This window comes from Homarus americanus, unplaced genomic scaffold (genome assembly GCF_018991925.1).
Source record: "Homarus americanus isolate GMGI-L3 unplaced genomic scaffold, GMGI_Hamer_2.0 scaffold7626, whole genome shotgun sequence".
NCBI classification, from domain to species: Eukaryota; Metazoa; Arthropoda; class Malacostraca; order Decapoda; family Nephropidae; genus Homarus; species Homarus americanus.
The window spans coordinates 5687061-5706664 of record NW_024718273.1 but is presented as its reverse complement, the minus strand read 5'-3'; the positions used below and the strand labels follow the sequence as shown (position 1 = coordinate 5706664).

The 19604-nt window shown below is 44.1% G+C and overlaps 1 protein-coding gene across 1 annotated transcript in view; it reads right to left on the bottom strand.

The window, feature by feature from the left end:
* Window positions 1–19362, bottom strand: part of LOC121859394 — a 45017-nt gene extending 25655 nt beyond the window's left edge. Inside the window, exon 1 of the mRNA XM_042356176.1 lies at window positions 19232–19362. Coding sequence (XP_042212110.1) covers window positions 19232–19336 — 105 coding nt within the window. The 5' untranslated portion in view covers window positions 19337–19362. The remainder of the gene's footprint in view (window positions 1–19231) is intronic.
* Between the last annotated feature and the right edge of the window lie 242 nt (window positions 19363–19604).

Genomic DNA, 19604 nt, shown 5'->3' with positions numbered 1-19604 from the left:
GAACTAGAACACAAGAACATCAAGTTCAGTGTGAAGCCCAATCTAGTTGGAGACCCGATACTCTCCCCCCAAGACCACAACACAGCCAAGATCCTCAGCGAGGTCACCAACCTCAACGGGAAGACGGTCAAGATAATACCATTAGCCCCAGAGTAGAAAACAACCAGAATGGTCCTACTACGATATCCTCTGGAACTACCTGTAAAAGTCATCATAAAACATCCAAAAGTGACCAAGGCAGAGCGTTGTGTTACGAATCAGGACAAAGCACAGACAAGGCAAGTGCTAGTGGACATCAAGGGGACAGTCCCAGAGGAGGCAGACCTAGGCAGCTAGGGGACTTACAAGTTGTGTCCTTTTTTCCCAGAACCACTACGATGCTACAAATGTCATAAATTTGGACATCACCAATCCAGGTGCCACAAAAAAGTGAGATGTGGCACCTGCAGCCTAAGCCACAAGACAGAAATGTGTATTCAAAAACACAAAGAAGGAACCACCACGACAGCCAAGTGCCCAAATTGTGGAAACAAACATTAAGCTTGGAGCACATCATGCCCAGAGAGGAGAGAGCTGATGAAAGTTGCAATGGCAAAAATTCAACCACAAAACACAACAGAAGCACCTCAGAGCACATTCGTATGGGGTCAACAGCGACAGAAAACACTCAACCCAACACCCACTCCCCAACTGTCAGAGGATTCCTTCCCTGCACTTCCTCCACCAGGCTACAAGACAAAATTGAAGACACCGGGACAAAATCAGTCCATGCAGGAAACCATGACAATTCGGTGGACTCCACAACCGCAGCTCCAGAGCTGTATAGCAGTAAAAGCAGAGAACACTCCAGTAGTGGTGGAGAACATCATATTGCCTGGGACACTGCAACCCCCTCAGGCGACTACCCAACTGAATACACCCCAGCCTGCCAATCCACAAGCGGCATTCACCGAAGAACAAATCAAACAGATGATCACCATTATGATAGTGACTTTCTCTACTATAATAAAGAAACAAAATACCAGCACCGAAAATATAATAAATGAAGTTATGACACAGCTCACAGAAAAGATGCAGGAAGACCAGACCCCCAAAACTCAACAATTACAAGTGGAACTGACGACGCCCTTGAGTCAGATATCAGACAAGAAGAAGAACTTGCCATCCGAGAGATCACTCAAAACCGTAAAAGTTCAAGCCCCTTGCAACAGATCACGAGAAATAGAACAACAAGCACAGACCGTCAGCAAACACACGATCACAGACAAGAGCGACAGCACCCTGAAGAAAGCAGAAAAAACTCCCGAGATACCTCCAAAAACAAGCGGAATTCCACCTCCTGCTCCTCCCTTAGAGCAGATGCCCAAGAAACAGCCACCAATGAGCACACCATTCCTAACAGACGAGGAGGAGAGCGACTCAACCATGAACGCCAGAGCAACTACAGCACCAGAGAAGAGGAGATAATGATAGAATAGCCCACCTCCTTGTCATCTCAAGATAACACAGTGGAATATACAAGGCCTGTCCAACAAACGGCATACTGTACAAGCAGCAGCCATAGCTAAAAATATTGATGTCTTCATTCTGCAAGAAATCCTGATGTCCAAAGATAAACAATTCCGCTTGCCTGGATACCAACAGCACTCTGTACCAAAGGGGCCCAACTCCCATGGCAGCATGATACTCGTCAGGGCGACCATCCCCAGTTCAGAAGAAGAACCAGTTCACTGTGGAGATGGAGTAGAGGCACAAGCTGTTCGGATACACCTGGCAAACGACAGTCTTGTAGTATACAATATCTACAAACCGCCTACCAAACGACTAGAAGCCGGTGAACTACTGACACAAGCAACACAGGAACTTGTGCTCATTGCTGGAAACTTCAATGCCCACCATCCAACGATTAATCCGACCACAACAATGAACCAGGATGGTCATCACCTAGTGGAACTGCTGACAGATGTTCCAGAAATAACTCATTAATACTGGGGAACCAACACACATACTGGGAGGAACATTGGACCTCACATTCATCTCCACTGAGCTCGTTCCAGTAGCTCAGTGGGAGGTAGATGATGAACTGACCAGTGACCACTTTGCAACGACAACTACTTTGAGGATGGAGCTACTCCCTCCTCCCCCACGTCAGCCACCCAGATGGAATACCAAGAAAGCATATTGGAAATTATATCAAGATGAACTCCAAAAATGGTATTCGAACTATGAACCAGCAGAAGATATTGACCAACTACACCAGGACCTTACTGATGCCATACAACACGCAGCAGAGGAAGCAATACCAAAAACAAACCCTACAAATAGACACCACAAAGACTATTGGTTCTACAATGACGAAGTCAGAGAACAGAATCACAGAATCAACACATTCAGAAGACATCTCCGACAATACCCTTCCCCTGAGGGAGTGAAACTCTTGAGAGCTGCTGTTCAACATGCTCGTCAAATTACTCAGAAAATTAGGGAAAACAAATGTCTCGAGTGGTGTGCAACCTTTAATGCACACAGCAGCCTGAGTGAACTCTGGAGAAAACTCAGGATAGCAACAGGAAAACTGCCCAGAGCTCCAGCTTACCCCCAGCCACTACAGGAAGCAAATCGCTTGGCAGAGCACTTTGCAGAACGCTCGTCATCAGCTCAACTACCTCCTGAAATAAGACTTCATCTACAGCAAGTACAACTGGAGAGAGAAGTAGTAGTCAGACATGCAATTGAACAAACTGACACTACAGACTGTCTGTTTACTATAGACGAAATCAGAAGGGCCAGGAAAACAAACAAAGACACCGCTCTTGGCAGTGATGGTATAACCTATTCATTGCTCAGCAATGCAGGACTTGCTGGTGACCTTGCTCTCCTAACAGTTATCAACGTATCATGGTCAGCAGGCAAACTCCCGTCAGCTTGGAAAAGGGCAAACATTGTTCCCATTCCCAAATCCAATGATCCCCAGAATTTCAGACCAATATCCCTAACAGCATGCAACGGTATAACCGCCGAAAGGATGGTCCTTACACGATTCCTCTGGAAAACTTGACCACTTCACCACAATATCTTTGGATTCACCAAAGGTCTCAGCACTGCACACAGTTTGGCCACTCTCCTGGGATCGATTGGTCAAAATAAGGCAATCGTAGTATTCCTTGATCTAGAGAAAGCATTTGAGCTGGCAAATCCACAGGTCATTGTAATCACTCTGGCCCGGAAAGGCATCAATGGATGCCTACTGGCTTGGATTGCCGACTATCTCCAAAACAAAACAGCAAGAGTTACCTGTCAATGACAAGTCTCAGATCACCAAAGACTGGAAAATGGCACACCACAAGGAGGAGTTCTTAGTCCAACTCTTTTCACCATCCTGATGGAAAACTTGTGTCGGCTCGCCTTTCAAGAGGATACCAAACTGCTATGCTATGCTGATGACTTACCACTGATAGTAAAAGGCAGAAACCAGATCAGCAAAGTCCAAAGAGCACTAAACCTCATCAGTGAAGAATGTATGAGTCTCGGGCTCAAGATATCAATCCCAAAATCGAAAGCCATGAGGATTGGACACAATGAGCCGGTGACACAACTACAAATACAAGGTATTGCCCTACAATGGGTATACAAATACCTGGGCATCTGGATTGACAAAGGCCTCAAATTTGACAATGAGATAAACTATCTAAAAGACCGAGTGGGGAAGAGAGTCAACATAATGAGAGCCATGACAGGACCCAAGGTGGGTGTGCTATATATACACGCCATTCAATCATTAACATACTATGCGACACCGGCTCTTAACACACTGTCTGGGTGGCAGTGGGAGAAATTGGAGGTTGCCCAGAATAACGTTATGAGAGTCATTGTCAAGGCACCTATGTGGACAAAATATGAAAACTTACACATGGAGACAGGTCTCACATCTCTCCAAACCAGGACGGAGCGATTAACAGCGTGCTTTGCAACAAAACTGATTACCAGGCCTCGGTAAAGTGACATCAAGAATGAACTCTTACGAGCACTGAATCTTAACAGAGATGTCTTTAACAAGAAAACATGGCTATTGTGCGCAGTTGACGCCGTAAATCGACTGGAATTGAAAGACACAATCCTCAGGAAAGGACCTGACACAATGAGCCCAGACTACAGCATTCCAGCACCATGGGAGTCCCCGCCAGCAGTCTTCAACATTCTACAAACTGGGACAAGAAAGGCCGACTCTAACCCACATGAGCTCCGACAGGTAGCAGAGAGAAACTTGAAGGATCTAACACCACACAATAGTAGTGTATTTACACAGACGGTTCCGTAGAGCCCACCAGTACGAAGGCAGGAGCAGCCTTCACTATAGAAGGAGGTAACACGTCCCTTTGGAGAACCTCAGATGGCTGCTCTACTTTGCAAATTGACCTAGCTGCCATACTTGGAGCCCTAAGACACGCTTCCATTAACAGTCAACAAGGCGTTGTAATACACACTGACTCACGATGTGCTATTGAAGCACTACAATGCAGAGAGCATAGAGACAACATTCATCTCATATCATCCATTGTTGGACTACTGCAAGGGTTAAAACTACAAGATCAGCAAGTTATCATTAACTGGGTGCCCAGTCATATCGGAATCCCAGGGAATGAACAAGCTGATGCTGCTGCCAAGGCTGCGTTAGGACAGCGAAACATTGAGATGAACATCCCACCCAGTCAGGAGCAGATAAAGGAGACCACAATAACACGAACTGCCCAGTGGAAAATAGACAAACATAGAAGATTAACACCAGTATCACGATCGGCCAGGTGGTACTATCTGGTCACGAATTATGAGAGACCACCACTCATGAAGGATATAACAAGAAGGAAAGAAGTCAACTTCCACCGAGTGAGACTGGGATACCCATGCATATGGGAAATCATTGTACCAGTATCAGCAGAGCAGCGCATGTGCAAGACCTGCGACAGCGGAGCAGAAAACTCACTGCAGCACTACCTCATAGAGTGCCCTGGAACACAATTAGCTAGGAGAAACATACAACCCCCCTATCACAGCAGAGGTCGCCAAAATGCTAACCACCAACCACTCTCAAGAAACCCTGCAGTTTCTTACCGAGCATCCACCCCCACGTTAGTGGCGGAGATGCAAAGTTAACTAAAAAGATGCTGGTGTTTTATCCCAGCAGTGGGTGGACCAGCATTTTAGCTTAAGGTCCGCGTAGGTAATATTCCTACAAATCTTCAAAAAATAAATAAATAAATAATTAAAAAAAAAGGCCGAGAAGGTCATTAAATTAATCATAGAACAAGGATGGACGCCAGAATACAGAAGACAATATAACACCATACACGAACAACTAAGAAACATGTCCAAAGAAACATACTTGAATAACTGGGAGAAACTAATACTGTAACAGACACATTAGCAATTTACCACAACACGAAACAATTCTGGCGGAAAATTAAACACCTAATGGGAATCTCTAGCAACGAATCAAACTACATTCTGAACAGTAACCAAATCAAATTAACCGAACCCAAAGAACAAAAACCTGAATTCATGAAATATTTGAGCAAAATATTTCAAATAAGCCAGGAAGACAACCTGAACTTCTGTATGAACAACGAGCAACAAGTAACCAATCACATGACACACACAACCCACATCTGGCAACCAAGTCCCAACATAGACATAAACACTCTTGACGATTTTTCCACACTGATCAAACCAATCACCGTAGAGGAAATACACAAAACAATAAACAATAAAATAAACACACCCATACTCCAACATCTACCAATCAACATGATATTCCAACTCAGAAACATTTTTAATGCCTCACTCGCCTCTGGTTACTTCCTAAGGAAATTTAAAACAGCAAGCATCAGACTTATACCAAAACAAAGTAAATCTCCCACTCAAGTATCAAATTACAGACCGAGCTCTCTTCTAGAAACACCGGGAAAAGTCCTAGAAAAAATCATTAACCACCGACTGAGAATACACCTCGAACTTGAAGAGAAATACAACCCCAGGCAGCGCGGATTTAGAAAACACAGAAGAACCCATACAGCCTTAGATATAATTTACGAAAACACAGCAAACGCAATGCACAACAGAGATCAATGTAACGTAGTGTTAAGGGACGTAGCAAAAGCATTCGACAAGGTCTGGCACTTAGGGCTCAAATACAAAATTACCAACCAAGAACTTCCCACCAACTTTACTTCTTTTCTTTGTAACTTCCTTGACAACAGAGAGGCTAAAATAATCATTGGTAACCACATAGGCCCAAGCATCAAGTTATACAGCGGAGTACCACAGGGAAGTAACCTATCGCCCACACTCTACAATATACACGGCGGACATGCCACCTCCTACACACGGAGAATACATAGCTTATGCTGATGACGTCACTCAAATCATCCGACATCCAGGCAAGGGCAAACAGATGATGACACGAAACACAGCTCACGCCATCGAGCAAATCAACGAATATGAAAGAAAGTGGAAAATACAAACCAATATACAGAAACTAAAGATCATTCATATTGCCAAAATAATCCCAGCACCAATCACAGTCAACAACGTGCTTATACAATACTCCAATGAAGGCAAAATTCTGGGACTCACAAGAACAGGCATAACAAAACACATAAAACAACGCAAAACGCTTGCCCAATCACAACTCACAAAACTACGAGGATTTAGCAAAATGGACACCAAAATTCAACTACACCTATTCAAAGCACTTGTCCACCCCCCACCTGCAGTATCCACCAATACCACTTAGCACGATCAGCAAAACCAGCCAACTTAAACTTCAGTCAGTACAAAACAAAGCAATCCGTAGAGCATCAAAGCAACACCCCCCTCCCCCCCCCCATACACCACCAAAATACAAGAACTTCACGAATTACACAATATCGAACCACTGAACACACGTACACACAGCCAAGCCCAGAAAATCTGGAGCAAACTTGAAGAGTTGGAGGACCCAATATTCTCCAAGTTAAAAGAAGAAGTAACTACTAAAACACACAGCTGGTGGCCCAAGAGCTTCCATGCTACCATAGAAGAACAAGGCCCACTTCACACATATATGTGAACAAATAACACCACCATCTAACAAACATAAATTAACACCCATTACACTAATGAATGTCTAGCTAGCTTAGCTTCCCCCCACCTGCCTCCATTGAGCTGGCGGGCGTCTGCTGTGTGTGGCCACCACCCCAACTAATGACCTCGTCTCGGCTGGGTGGACAGCCCACCTGCTATCTCCCCCTACTACTTTACTTCCCGTTTCTATGCTTCTCTCTCTCCTCTCCTCTCCCAGGACAAAGTCATTTGCCACTTTACTCCATTATCATCATCATCAGTGAAGGTCCTTCAACCCAACACTCTCAAGCCGACTAGACATCCTCTCAAGAAGCTCCTCACCACACAGCAACTCCCCAGCCCTTCATTGTACATACAATACATGAAGAGTTACCCTATTCTGAGTTTCCTTTCTCACCTCCATCCTGAGTGAGAGATATCCTTTATCTTATCTGTGTATGTGGATCTAAAAAAGAGAAAATTGACACATAACAAAGAGAAGTTTGACTACCTACAGGTAGTAGGTAGCATGCAGCTACCAAACAGGGAGGTATTACCGCCTGGGAAGATGGGAAGATATTGGAAGCATAATGTATTATCTAATGGTAGACCCTGCTGCCATATGACACCATGAAAATTGTGACCAAGTCCCAGGTTGCTGATCTGACTTTCTGCCTCGTATAGACACAATTACAGTCTCAATTGTTTCTCTTACTATTCACAACACGACATATATATATTGTTTCTCACTTATTATGTATATATTTATTTTTTGTATTTCTTTATGGTTCTTTATTATTATGCTTTTAAATATTTTATTATTCTATTTTTAATTTTTTATTATAAATTTTATTTACTATGGATCATCATCATCATCATCATCGTCATCATCGTCATCATCATCATCATTATTATTATTAGACATTTTCGCTCCCAGGCCGCGATGTGGGACAGTGACTTGTGCCAGGGTGGGCTAATCCCCGTAAAAAATAAAAATAATATAAAATCAAATAAATAATACACTACGCTACACCATTATCATTCAAAGCTATTCTTTCTATCTAAAACATTTCAATAATGGCACTCCTTAACTTATGTAAGAGTTACGTTCCTGGAACCAATATGTAACTTCAGTTTTACGTAGGTTGGATTTTACTCGGTAACCTTAAGGGTGTAGCCTAGTCCAACCTACAGATTATAATACTGTCCTGTACTGTACTGTACTGTATATGCAATACCTAAAGTGAGGTAATGCAATCTTGAAGATGTACAGTACATAATGATTCTGTATCCATTAAGTTGAAATAAAATAAACTGTAATATCTCCACTAGCCAGAACAATTGGTTTAGAGCACTTCCAGGAATGAGAATTCTGGGTTATGAGATGACTCGCAAAGCTGGAAAATAATAAGAACATAAGAACATAAGAATGGAGGAAACTGCAGAGGGCCTATTGGCCCATACTGGGCAGTCCCGTTTACACCCAACCCCTACTGCTCATATGAGCATCCAACCTATGTTTGAAGCAACTCAGCGTATTCGAGTTAATGATGATATTTGGTAACTTGTTCCATTCATCCACTACTCTGTTTTCAAACCAGTGTTTACCTATTTCACGCCTAAATCTAAATTTGTCTAACTTAAAACCATTGTTACGAGTTCGCTCCTGGTTGGATAGTTTGAGCACCTTTGTAATGTCCCCTTTGTTTAGCCCTGCCTTCCACTTATACACCTCTGTCATGTCGCCCCTCGCTCTACGTCTCTCGAGGGAGTGCAAATTAAGTTGCTTTAACCTGTCTCTCTACTCAAGGTTCCTAATGCCCGGGATTAGTCTTGTCATTCTCCTCTGAATTCTTCCCAAGGATTCTATATCCATTCTGTAATACGGTGACCAGAACTGAACTGCGTAATCCAGGTGTGCTCTCACAAGAGCAAGATACAGTTTTAGGATGACCTCGCTAGTCTTGTAACTAACACTCCTTTGTATGAACCCAAGTACTTTATTAGCCTTGCTACGAGCAAAAACACATTGTTTACTTGGCTTAAGGTTCCTACTTATCAATACTCCTAAATCTCTCTCGCAGTCGGATTTCTCTATGGCATCGTTGTTCATCTGGTATCTGGTTTCCCTGTTTACATCTCCTATACTGAGTACTTTACATTTGTCTGCGTTGAATTTCATCTGCCATTTTTCAGACCATTCGAAAAATTTGTTTAAATCTTCCTGTAGTTTTGCCGAGTCTTCGTCAGATTTGATAACACGTCCTATTTTAGTGTCATCAGCAAATTTACTTATGTTGCTGTCTATGCCGATATCTATGTCGTTTATGTATATAATAAATAATAATGGTCCAAGTACTGAGCCCTGGGGAACTCCACTTGTGACGTTGCTCCAATGGGACTTAGTGCCGTTAATGCTCACTAGCTATTTCCTGTCCTGTAACCACGCCCTAATCCATTTAAGGATGTCACCTTTGATGCCATGAGCTTCTACCTTTCTAATTAGTCTTTCGTGGGGGACTCTGTCGAAGGCTTTGCTAAAGCCGAGATATACCACATCATAAATGTGCCCCTCGTCCACCTATTCGAAAACTGATGAAAAGAATGTTAATAGATTAGTTTGGCAAGAACGTCCGCTTGTGAAGCCATGCTGGGAATCATTGATCAATCCGTGCTTCTCCAGGTGATTTCGAATAGAGTTTGAAATGATTGCTTCCAGTAATTTGCCTACTATTGATGTTAGACTGATTGGGCGGTAGTTAGAGGATAGTGATCTATCCCCCTTCTTGAAAATCGGTATTACATTTGCTATCCTGGAGGATTCTGGTACTACACCTGTTTTTAAGGACATGTTAAACAACTTTGCTAAGAGCATACTAAGCTCTTCCTTACATTCCTTTAATACTCTGGCAAATATCTCATCGGGACCAGGTGACTTATTAGGCTTTAGTTTGTCTATTTGCTTACTAACATCGTTACTAGTCACTACTATCTCACTTAATTTGTTTTCTTCACTATCTCCGAATAGAGTCGGTGCCTCGGGTATCATGTTTAAATTTTCGGTGGTGAAAACTGTTGAAAAATATTTATTCAAATTATTGCTCATTTCTCCGTCGTTATCAGTGAGCTCGCAGTCTGACCGTATTGGTCCAATCTTTTCTCGTGTTTTAGTTTGTTGATACATTTGGTAGAATCCTTTGGGGTTTGTCTTCGCCTCCCTTGCTATCCTTACCTCATTATTCCTCTTTGCTTTCCTTATCTCGGTTTTAACCCTACTCGCCAATACCCTATAATAGTCGGAGGTGAATTTCGCCACGATTTATCCTTCTACCTATAGCCTTCCTTTGGCCAATGATGTTCTTTAAATAATTATTTATCCATTTAGGGTCATTGTTGTTTGATCTGAGTTTTTTGTATGGTATGTTCTGCCTTTGTGCATTAAGTAACTCACTATTTAAATTGTCGTGGAACTCGGCAATCTCAGATCTCGTTATCAGGTCGGTGTCATCTGTCAGGTTCACGGCCAAGGGCGACACCCCCTCCCTCAGCTGCCTCTTTAAACTGTCAAAGTTTGCCCTTCTGAAATCTGGTACTTTAGTGGAATTTTCCTTATGTCTGCCCTGAAAATCTAACTGGAATCGAATTTCTTTGTGATCGCTGTTTGCAAGTTCGTTCCCTACCTCGACATTGCTAATGAGGTTTTCTCTGTTCGACAGAACTAAGTCCAGTATATTATTACCCCGTGTAGGTTCGGTTATATGTTGACTTAGGAAACAGTCCTGGATCGTCTCGAGAAAATCCTCTGATTCTGAGTTACCCGTAAGGTCATTCCAATCTATTTGGCCAAGGTTAAAGTCGCCTACTATACAGATTTTGTTGTGTATGGAAGCCCTGCGCATTTCATCCCAGATAAGTCGCTCATTGACGCTATCAAGATTGGGGGGTCTATATATTACTCCTGTGATTAATTTTTCCCGACCGTCGCTTAATTCTATCCAAATTGTTTCTGTATTCCTCTCAGTTTTTATTTCCTTATTTATTCCACACTTCAGATTATCCCTAACATAGATTGCTACTCCGCCTCCTTTCCTGGTCTGCCTATCGGTATGGAACAGTTTGTAACCCGCAATTTGGTATTCGACTGGTAACTCACGTGTGTCTAGGTTGATCCATGTTTCAGTGAATGCAATTATATCGATTTTTTCGGTACATACCAAGGCCCTAATATCATCCATTTTGTTTCTCATACTTCTACTGTTCGCGTAGTATACATTTAAGTTAGTCGTGTTCTGAGTCCTCCCCTTACCGCGTTTAGTTTTAAACTCCCTGTCTAATTTAGTTTTGTCATCATTCCTAACACTATTTCCCTGTAGTCTTTCACTTTGTTTACCCGCTCCCACTGCAGTCTCCTCCACCCCCGTGCCCATATGTTCTCTTAGCAGTTTAAAGACTTCGATATCTTTTGAACTGCCCCCTCTAGAGCCCCAGCCAGGGTTGCTACTCCATCCCTAGACAGGTGCACCCCATCCCTAGCATAAAGGTCCCTTCTGCCATAGAAGTTGTCCCAGTTGTCAATGAATGGGACTGATATTGACTTGCAATATCTGTCAAGACGGTCGTTGACACCAACTGCCCTTGACAACCATTCACTGCCAACTCTCCTTCTAGGCAGGACACGGCATATGATAGGGATCCCTCCCTTAGTCCTAGTACGATCTATGGCTGCCTTGAACTTATCAAGAAGCTCCTCGCTCGTACACCGGCCAATATCATTGCCTCCTGCACTGAGGCAGATAATGGGTTTGTTCCCATTACCAAACAAGATATTGTCCATCCTGTCAATTATATCCCCCACCCCAGCTCCTGGCAAACACACCCTCATCCTATTTTTGTTTTTACCACAAAAGGCCCTGTCCAGGCACCGCGATATATTCTCATAAGTTCCAGAAATTGCACGTTATGTACAGTCAGCCAAAGCTTCACCGACCCCACCCTGGGTCTCGTGCTCGCAATTTTACCTGGTAAAGGAAGGCTGTATGTAAAGGTGATTGTGATTGGTGGATCTCTTTTTCGGCTGTATCATTGTCAGGATAATTATTAAAGAAACCAATGGTAGTATTTTTTTAATATTAAACTATTTATTGTTATTTAAGGTCATGAGGAGTTTCAAAATGATCATATATTTGTTTAAATAATGAAAAAAAAATAATGTGAGAATCTTGTGGCACTGTGGTTGTAGTTGAGTTGCCAATTGATTAATATAATTTTCTTCATTATTTAAGCATATATACCAAAAAAATGGAATCTTCTCATGACCTTAAATAACAATGAATAGTTTATTTTTAAACAAATTTTACCTCGGAGTTTCTGCAAAATGAGCCTGATTTTCGTCTCTCAAAACTGGAAAAAAAAATCCCACATCCCCAGAATTTTCTGGGTACCGGAAAAATTGTCTTTAAATTTTTTTTCAGAAAATGTACACCTCAGAAAATTTCAATTTCAGCTCTCAGAGTTCTGGTTAGAGGGATTCCGGCTAACGAGATATTAATGTACTGTAATAATAGACTTTAGATGATTAATTGAACAATTACAGTTCTAGTACATTACCTTAATGTCTAGTGTTGACTTGCTAATTTGAAGGGATGGCAGTGGTGGTGTGATGGTGATGTTACTACATCACAGAGATAGGAAAGGGAGAGGAGGAGGAAAGGACTACAAACTCCTTGGTAGGATTGTCAACACTCCTCCTCAATGCTAAGTGACCACAAGTAGTACAGTCCCTGAGTTTACCTATACATACTGCTACATATAAAATCTATGCATCTCAGATACAGTATTTATATTATATTCAATGGGACTTATGTACAGAGTTGAATTTATGTATGTCAAGTACTGTACTGTACAGTATTGCAAAACCCAAGGAATCCATGTATATAGTTATCATGTGTACAGCAGACCCCTTTAAAATCCTGGTCTGCAAATGCTGGAATGAACAAAAGATCCCAATGATAGGAGAAGGCTTGTGTGAGTCCTATATCTAAAAATGCTGGAGATTATTATCTGTGATGTTCGTAACAGAACATTTACAATGGAACAAACAAGTGAATGAATGCCAGGGTGGTTTTATACCCGGTCTCTCCTATTTGATGCAATACATACCCAGTACTTGCCAACAGTGCGTAACAGAGACGTGACCAACCACCCAAGTGACTAACAAGCCAATCAGTGGCGAAGTGGATAAAAGTAAAAGTAAGTTGCTTAAGTGCCAGGGGATTTTGAAGTAAATTCATAAAAGGATGAAAATTAAACTGGAAAGGTTACAGGACATGAAATTGTTATGGATTTAAAGGAAACAACCTAGCATCGTGGATTGGAGTTTCACTGTATGACTGCAAGCAGTGCGAGGTGACTAATAGTACAAAATCGTCCTGTGTACCCATAACAATTGTGATGTCAAGGCAGTGCACTTAAACCATTGTTGTCTGTTTGTTTCATAAATGATGACAGATACTCTTCACTCTTTAATAAAATTGTTTTCAGATGACACTTAGATATTCGGGGACTTTAAGAGCTGAACTAACAGTGAAGAGTTACAGGAAGACCTCCATAAGCTTCAGGAGTGGTCAAAGAAATGGCTGCTAAGATTCAACATTACAAAATCCAAGAGGATCTACTAAGATCAAACTAACAGCAAAGAGGCACAGAGTATTACATGGCCCAAGAGGATGCAGAGCCACCATTAACCGAAACCATAATGTGAAAAGAACCTGGGTGTTTATCTTGACAATGAACTGAAGTTCTCAGATCATTTTGAGAAGAAGGCAATCAGGAAAATAGACTGGTAAGCCTTACGCAACGATCATATACACACTGAAAGAAACAATCAGTAATGAGTTCTACACCATGGTGGTTGTCAACACACACAACCTTGTCAGTTTCATTATTAAGCATGGATAAGTCACTTCAGAACATTCTGCAATAAAAAAAAATAATATGACTAATGGTTTATTCCAATTTTACAGCATTGCACTCCTGTCCTGTATATGCGAGAGACGTGCTTCATTTATTTTTATCCTCTTCGCCACTGATCAGCCTGTTAGCCGCTTGAGCGGTAGCCGGTAGGTCATGTCTCTTACAAACTGTTGGCAAATACTGGGCATGCACTGGCTCCTGAAGGTATCTGAACCTGCTACAGTATTGGTCAAGTCTGGCCTTGAAAGAACTCACGCCCAGTGCCGTCAAAACAACTCTCTGGCATGGCAGATTGTTCCAAGAGTTCACAGTTCTCACTCCGGAAAAGTTTGCCCTCGCAGTTTTATGGACGTGTGGTTTCTTCAACCTTGAGCTGCCACAGCTCAAGGTTGTGGGGCGGGCGTCCGCCAGCTTCATGTACGGGACACTTGACTGAGTAGTGCCCTCTGACATGCTTATACAGTACTTCAATTAGGTCACCCCTTGCCCGTCTGTAGTTTAAGCTAGGCATTTGCAGGCATTAGAATATCTCTGTATATTCCTCAACTGTATATGTATTAACCCCTGGCTAACAGTAAGAAATATTTATTTAAATAAGGTCTGCATACATTATTTTTATATAATTACAGCACCCACGGTAATTAAACTATGAGCAAGTGTATAGAAAACACTGTCTAGTAAATACTGAAGCAGGTGATGGAGATGTTCGGGGTACTTGGTTCTAACTACAGGAGCGAGCATAAACACCTGTAGAGTTCTATAGGTTCTTATTAACGGAAATATACAGGGGTGCGCTTACAAGCGCAGGTAGTCCTTACACTCCTATAGGGTCAACTGGCCTCACTCTGACCTCTCGGGCGACATGTGGTAAGTGGTATACTAGCAGCTTCCAGATGTCGCCAGGCACATTTATCTAAGCGTGTGGTGACATGAAACAGGGGCATTGCCACACGCTACTGACTAGAGAAATAATGTGTATATATAGAGTACATACATGGTATACATACAACATACATAATATACATACACCTCCCCTCCCCCCGCTATACGCTCATAGCAAAGTCGAGTGGATCCGTTCTGAGCGTCGAATTAATCACTGGGGGGGTGTGGGACTCAGCACTGGTGACGGGGTCAGCGGCATGGGATGCGTTACGGGGCGGAGGAAACGGCGGTTCCTCCACCACACCCGACCGCTGGGTAACCGCACCTGGTAGTCCCGTGACCTGCCGAGACCCATGACTAAGCCCACTTTGTCCCAACGTAGGGAGGTCGGGTCCTGGACACGGACTTGGGTGCCGACACTCAACCTGGGGAGAGGACGGGCGTGGTCGTTGTGGCGGGCGACGACGTCTTGAATACGTTCGGCGGCTCGGCGATCACAATCCTCTGTCTTGGCCTGCCACTCCTTGGAGAAGGATTGAGGGTTAGCAGGGACACAAGAACGGAGGGGGCGTCCATACAAGACCTGGGCAGGGGAGCGTCCGGTGTAATTGGGTGTGTTGCGGAGCTCAAGGAGACCCTGGTCGAAGGCCTCGCAGTCAATATTCCCAGAAGGGGCCACTTTGAGGATGAGGTGCTTCAGGGATTTGACAGCAGCCTCAGCGTGGCCGTTGGACTGCGGGTAATGAGGCGGTGACAACACATGCCGGACTCCCCATCGGTCGAGGAACGCAGCAACGTCCCGGCTTGTGAACTGGGGCCCTCCGTTGGTTCGCAGGCGTACAGGAACGCCCACGTAACGGAAGTAGTGGCGGAACTTGCTGATGGTGGCGGCAGATGTCGTATCATTACCGCACTTGATGACAACCGGCCAACCAGACAGACGGTCGACGATAACCAGGAAGGACTCTCCTGACACACAGAAAAAGTCGGCCGACACAGACTCAAAGGGGCGGGTGGGGTTGTCGTCACTCATGAAGGGTTCCTGCTGCTGGCTGGGTTGTAGTACTTGGCGGGGCTTACACGCCTGGACAGCATTGGAGATATCGGGGTCGATGCCAGGCCGGAACACAGTCTGTCTTGCACGCCGTTTGGTGGCCTCGGCTCCACAGTGACTGTCGTGGAGGCGAGCCAAGGCGTGGAGACTTGAAGCAGCAGGAACAACTACTGTAGGAGAGGTGTCACTAGCCAGAGGTAGGTGTAGGGCGGCAGCAGGGTAGTTGCTGCTCCCTTCGTGCACCCTGTTGGCGTATTTTACCTCGAGAATCGGTGTTGGGAAGTCCTGGGAGATGATGGCCAACTCTTGACAATGTCTGTAGGACAGCAAAGGAGTCGGGACACCATTATGCACGTCAATCCAGGCTTGACACGACCTGTTGCCAAAGGTGACATGTGCATTGAGTGACCCTAGGGCTGGGGCCATCTGTGAACCATCTGCCGTGACGCAGAGGTCCTTGGGAGGCGGTCCTAGATCGCTTGGAGAGAGCCCCAAGCATTGCAAATGCTGGGGACCGATGACCGTAGCCTCAGCGCCGGTGTCGGGCAGCATCTCGAGACAGGATGACACACTGCCGTAGGTCACGATGATGCTGACGTGCTGGGGAACTTTGGTCCTGGGATGCGAGGAGTACACCCTCCTAATATGGGTCGGGCTTTGTCCAGGGTCGTCGTGCCTTTGATTTGGCGACTGTGGGCGGCCCTCACTGGTGGAAGGGCGCTGCTGCTTCCGCCGACCACACACATTGCACTGGACGCATTTGGCTGGGCACCGTACTGTAAGTGACCAGTGGCCCTTGCGGTCACAGCTGTCGCAGGTAGACTCAGCAGCTGGACATACCTGTGTTCCGTGCTGCCTACCACAGCTGTTGCAAAGGGAGCCGGGCGTGGGCGTGGTGGGCGTAGGCGTTGGGGCAGACTTCTTGTCTTTCTTGTATTGGGACATAGCCCCTACGGCTGTAAGGGGAGCTCGGATGGCAGAGGTAGCACAACTGGCAGCCTCATAGGAGCGACATACTGTCAATACAGCCTTAAGAGAGGAGGAAGAGTCGAGGGAGGTGAGGCGTTGGACAAGCTCCTCGTCCTTAATACCCATCAGGATCACCTGCTTCAACTGGGTCTCCTCGCACTGCTGGTGATTACCGGGACATATGTCTATCTCTTCCGAGGCTCACTTGAGTCGTACATGGAAATCGTCAAAAGTCTCGCCCTCCATCTGTCTACAGCTAAACACTTCCCTCCTGCGGAGAGCTTCATTCCGCTGACCTTTGATGTGCCGTTCTAGAACATCCAGTACCTCCTCTACAGACAACAAAGACGTCGGGGGCACTTGCAACTTGTGTTCCAACACATGCTGTGTTCCCAAAGATAGACACATACGTAGCTGAATGAGCTGTTTAGGCTGTGGCAAGCTCTGGAGATCCACCATTGTGTAGCATAATCAGTCCACCGTCGCCGCCACTCACGAAAATTCTGGAAAGTCTCATCAGGCTTCAAGGTGGGTGGGGGTTGGACAACCACTTTGGTAGAGGGCATTGACGAGGTATCTGAGCCAGTCGGTACCGGAGTAGTGGAAGGGCCAAGGGCTTGATTAGCAATGAGGCTAGATATCAAAGATGCAAACCGTTCGTTATCTTCCAATCTCCGTTGGTGGTCCTCAGCATGTCTTTTCGCTTCGTCCTGACGCATTTCCTCCCTCATAAGCTTCATCAGAGCAATTATCTCTGAGGACGAGGCTGAGGGTCGGGGGGGTGTGGCTGGGAGAGGGTGGGGCGTCGCGCACTGACTGGTCATCCATCTCTGTAGAGCTGTCATCCGTCTGAATCATCGTGGCGCTAGGGACACCGCTGCTTGAGGCTCGGGGCATAATTATTTTATCTGTATATTGTGTCTCGAAGCAGTGTTGACTGGTCAGCCCGTCGTATCAACCAGATCTGAGACAACAAAATTAATTGAATACACAGATAAGTAACTTATATATATATATATATATATATATATATATATATATATATATATATATATATATATATATATATATATATATATATATATATATGAAGAAATGACCGCGGTCAGTGTGTTAGTGCGTGGGTTGGTGTGTGTAGGCGCGGTGGAGCGCGGAGGCAGGCGAGGCGAGGCGGTGGGGGGTGAGCAGTGGGGGTAGTTACCCTCCAGGCAGCCCGGGACGGTCGCGCTGACTCTTCACGAATGCCCTATATCAGCCTTCCACCTTAGGGAATCCTTTAAAACAAGGACACACACTTTAACAATACACACACACGAGGGGCACTTAAAGACACTTCACAGGAAATTGCGGTCACTGCACACTGCTCAAAACTCGTTGGCAATTCAAACGAATTTTTGTGGGAGACAATGGCGACGGATGACGGAGTTGACGGAGGAGGTCTACCGGCCTTGATTTTACATGAACGCACTTATTTCCACTTAATCGATCACTTGATACTCACTGCGCCATGGAGATGTTCGGGGTACTTGGTTCTAACTACAGGAGCGAACATAAACACCTGTAGAGTTCTGTAGGTTCTTATTAACGGAAATATACAGGGGTGCGCTTACAAGCGCAGGTAGTCCTTACACTCCTATAGCGTCAACTGACCTCACTCTGACCTCTCGGGCGACATGTGGTAAGTGGTATACTAGCAGCTTCCAGATGTCGCCAGGCACATTTATCTAAGCATGTGGTGACATAAAACAGGGGCATTGCCACACGCTACTGACTAGAGAAATAATGTGTATATATAGAGTACATACATGGTATACATACATCATACATAATATACATACAGGTGACAATATGTCACTTAACTTCAATGTCTTTCAAATGACCTATGCGCACCACTGTCTAGCTGAGGTCAACAAATAAGCAGCCGGTTACTCTGAGTCAACCCTAGTCTCTCATATACACCACATGTGTGTTAACAAAGCTCCCTACAACTTGCTTCAAACTATACTAACAGTCATTGCTCATAGCTTTAGTTATGGTGATATCATACATTAATTGTGTATTGAATATTTTCTTAATAAAAAGAGAAAAGTCAATCTGGGTTTAAAGATTTTACTCAGAAACAATTATTTGTGTACTACTGTGTGACCAATCCACCAGATCTTCTAGCAAACATTTCACAAGGAACATAGAGGTATACATATAGATCTAAGACACAATAAGGTAAAAATCATACAACCAATAGAAAATTCTACAAACCTTTCCTTTGGTGGCTTGGATTATCTCACTGAGGTCCTCTTCCTTCAGGTGGGAAATTATATCCCAGTTCATGAGCTCCAGGGAAAACTTGGTCATTACCTGCATCTGAAGAAAGAGAAAGAAAATCAATGGAAGAAACCTTAGTGAATTGTTCATGTAACCTTTTTCCACTATTGTGTGATTCATTCCAAATATCTGTACTGTACAGAGTACTATGATATCTCTGTTTTTCTGGAGTCTTCAGACAGTTAATTAAATGACCCCAAAGGTTTCTCATTTCTGCTTTCTTTAATTTCTCTCTTTAATTACTGAGGTTTATACGGATAGAAAGGTATGCCTAAATCATATTCCTTTAAATTCTATTCAGACTATG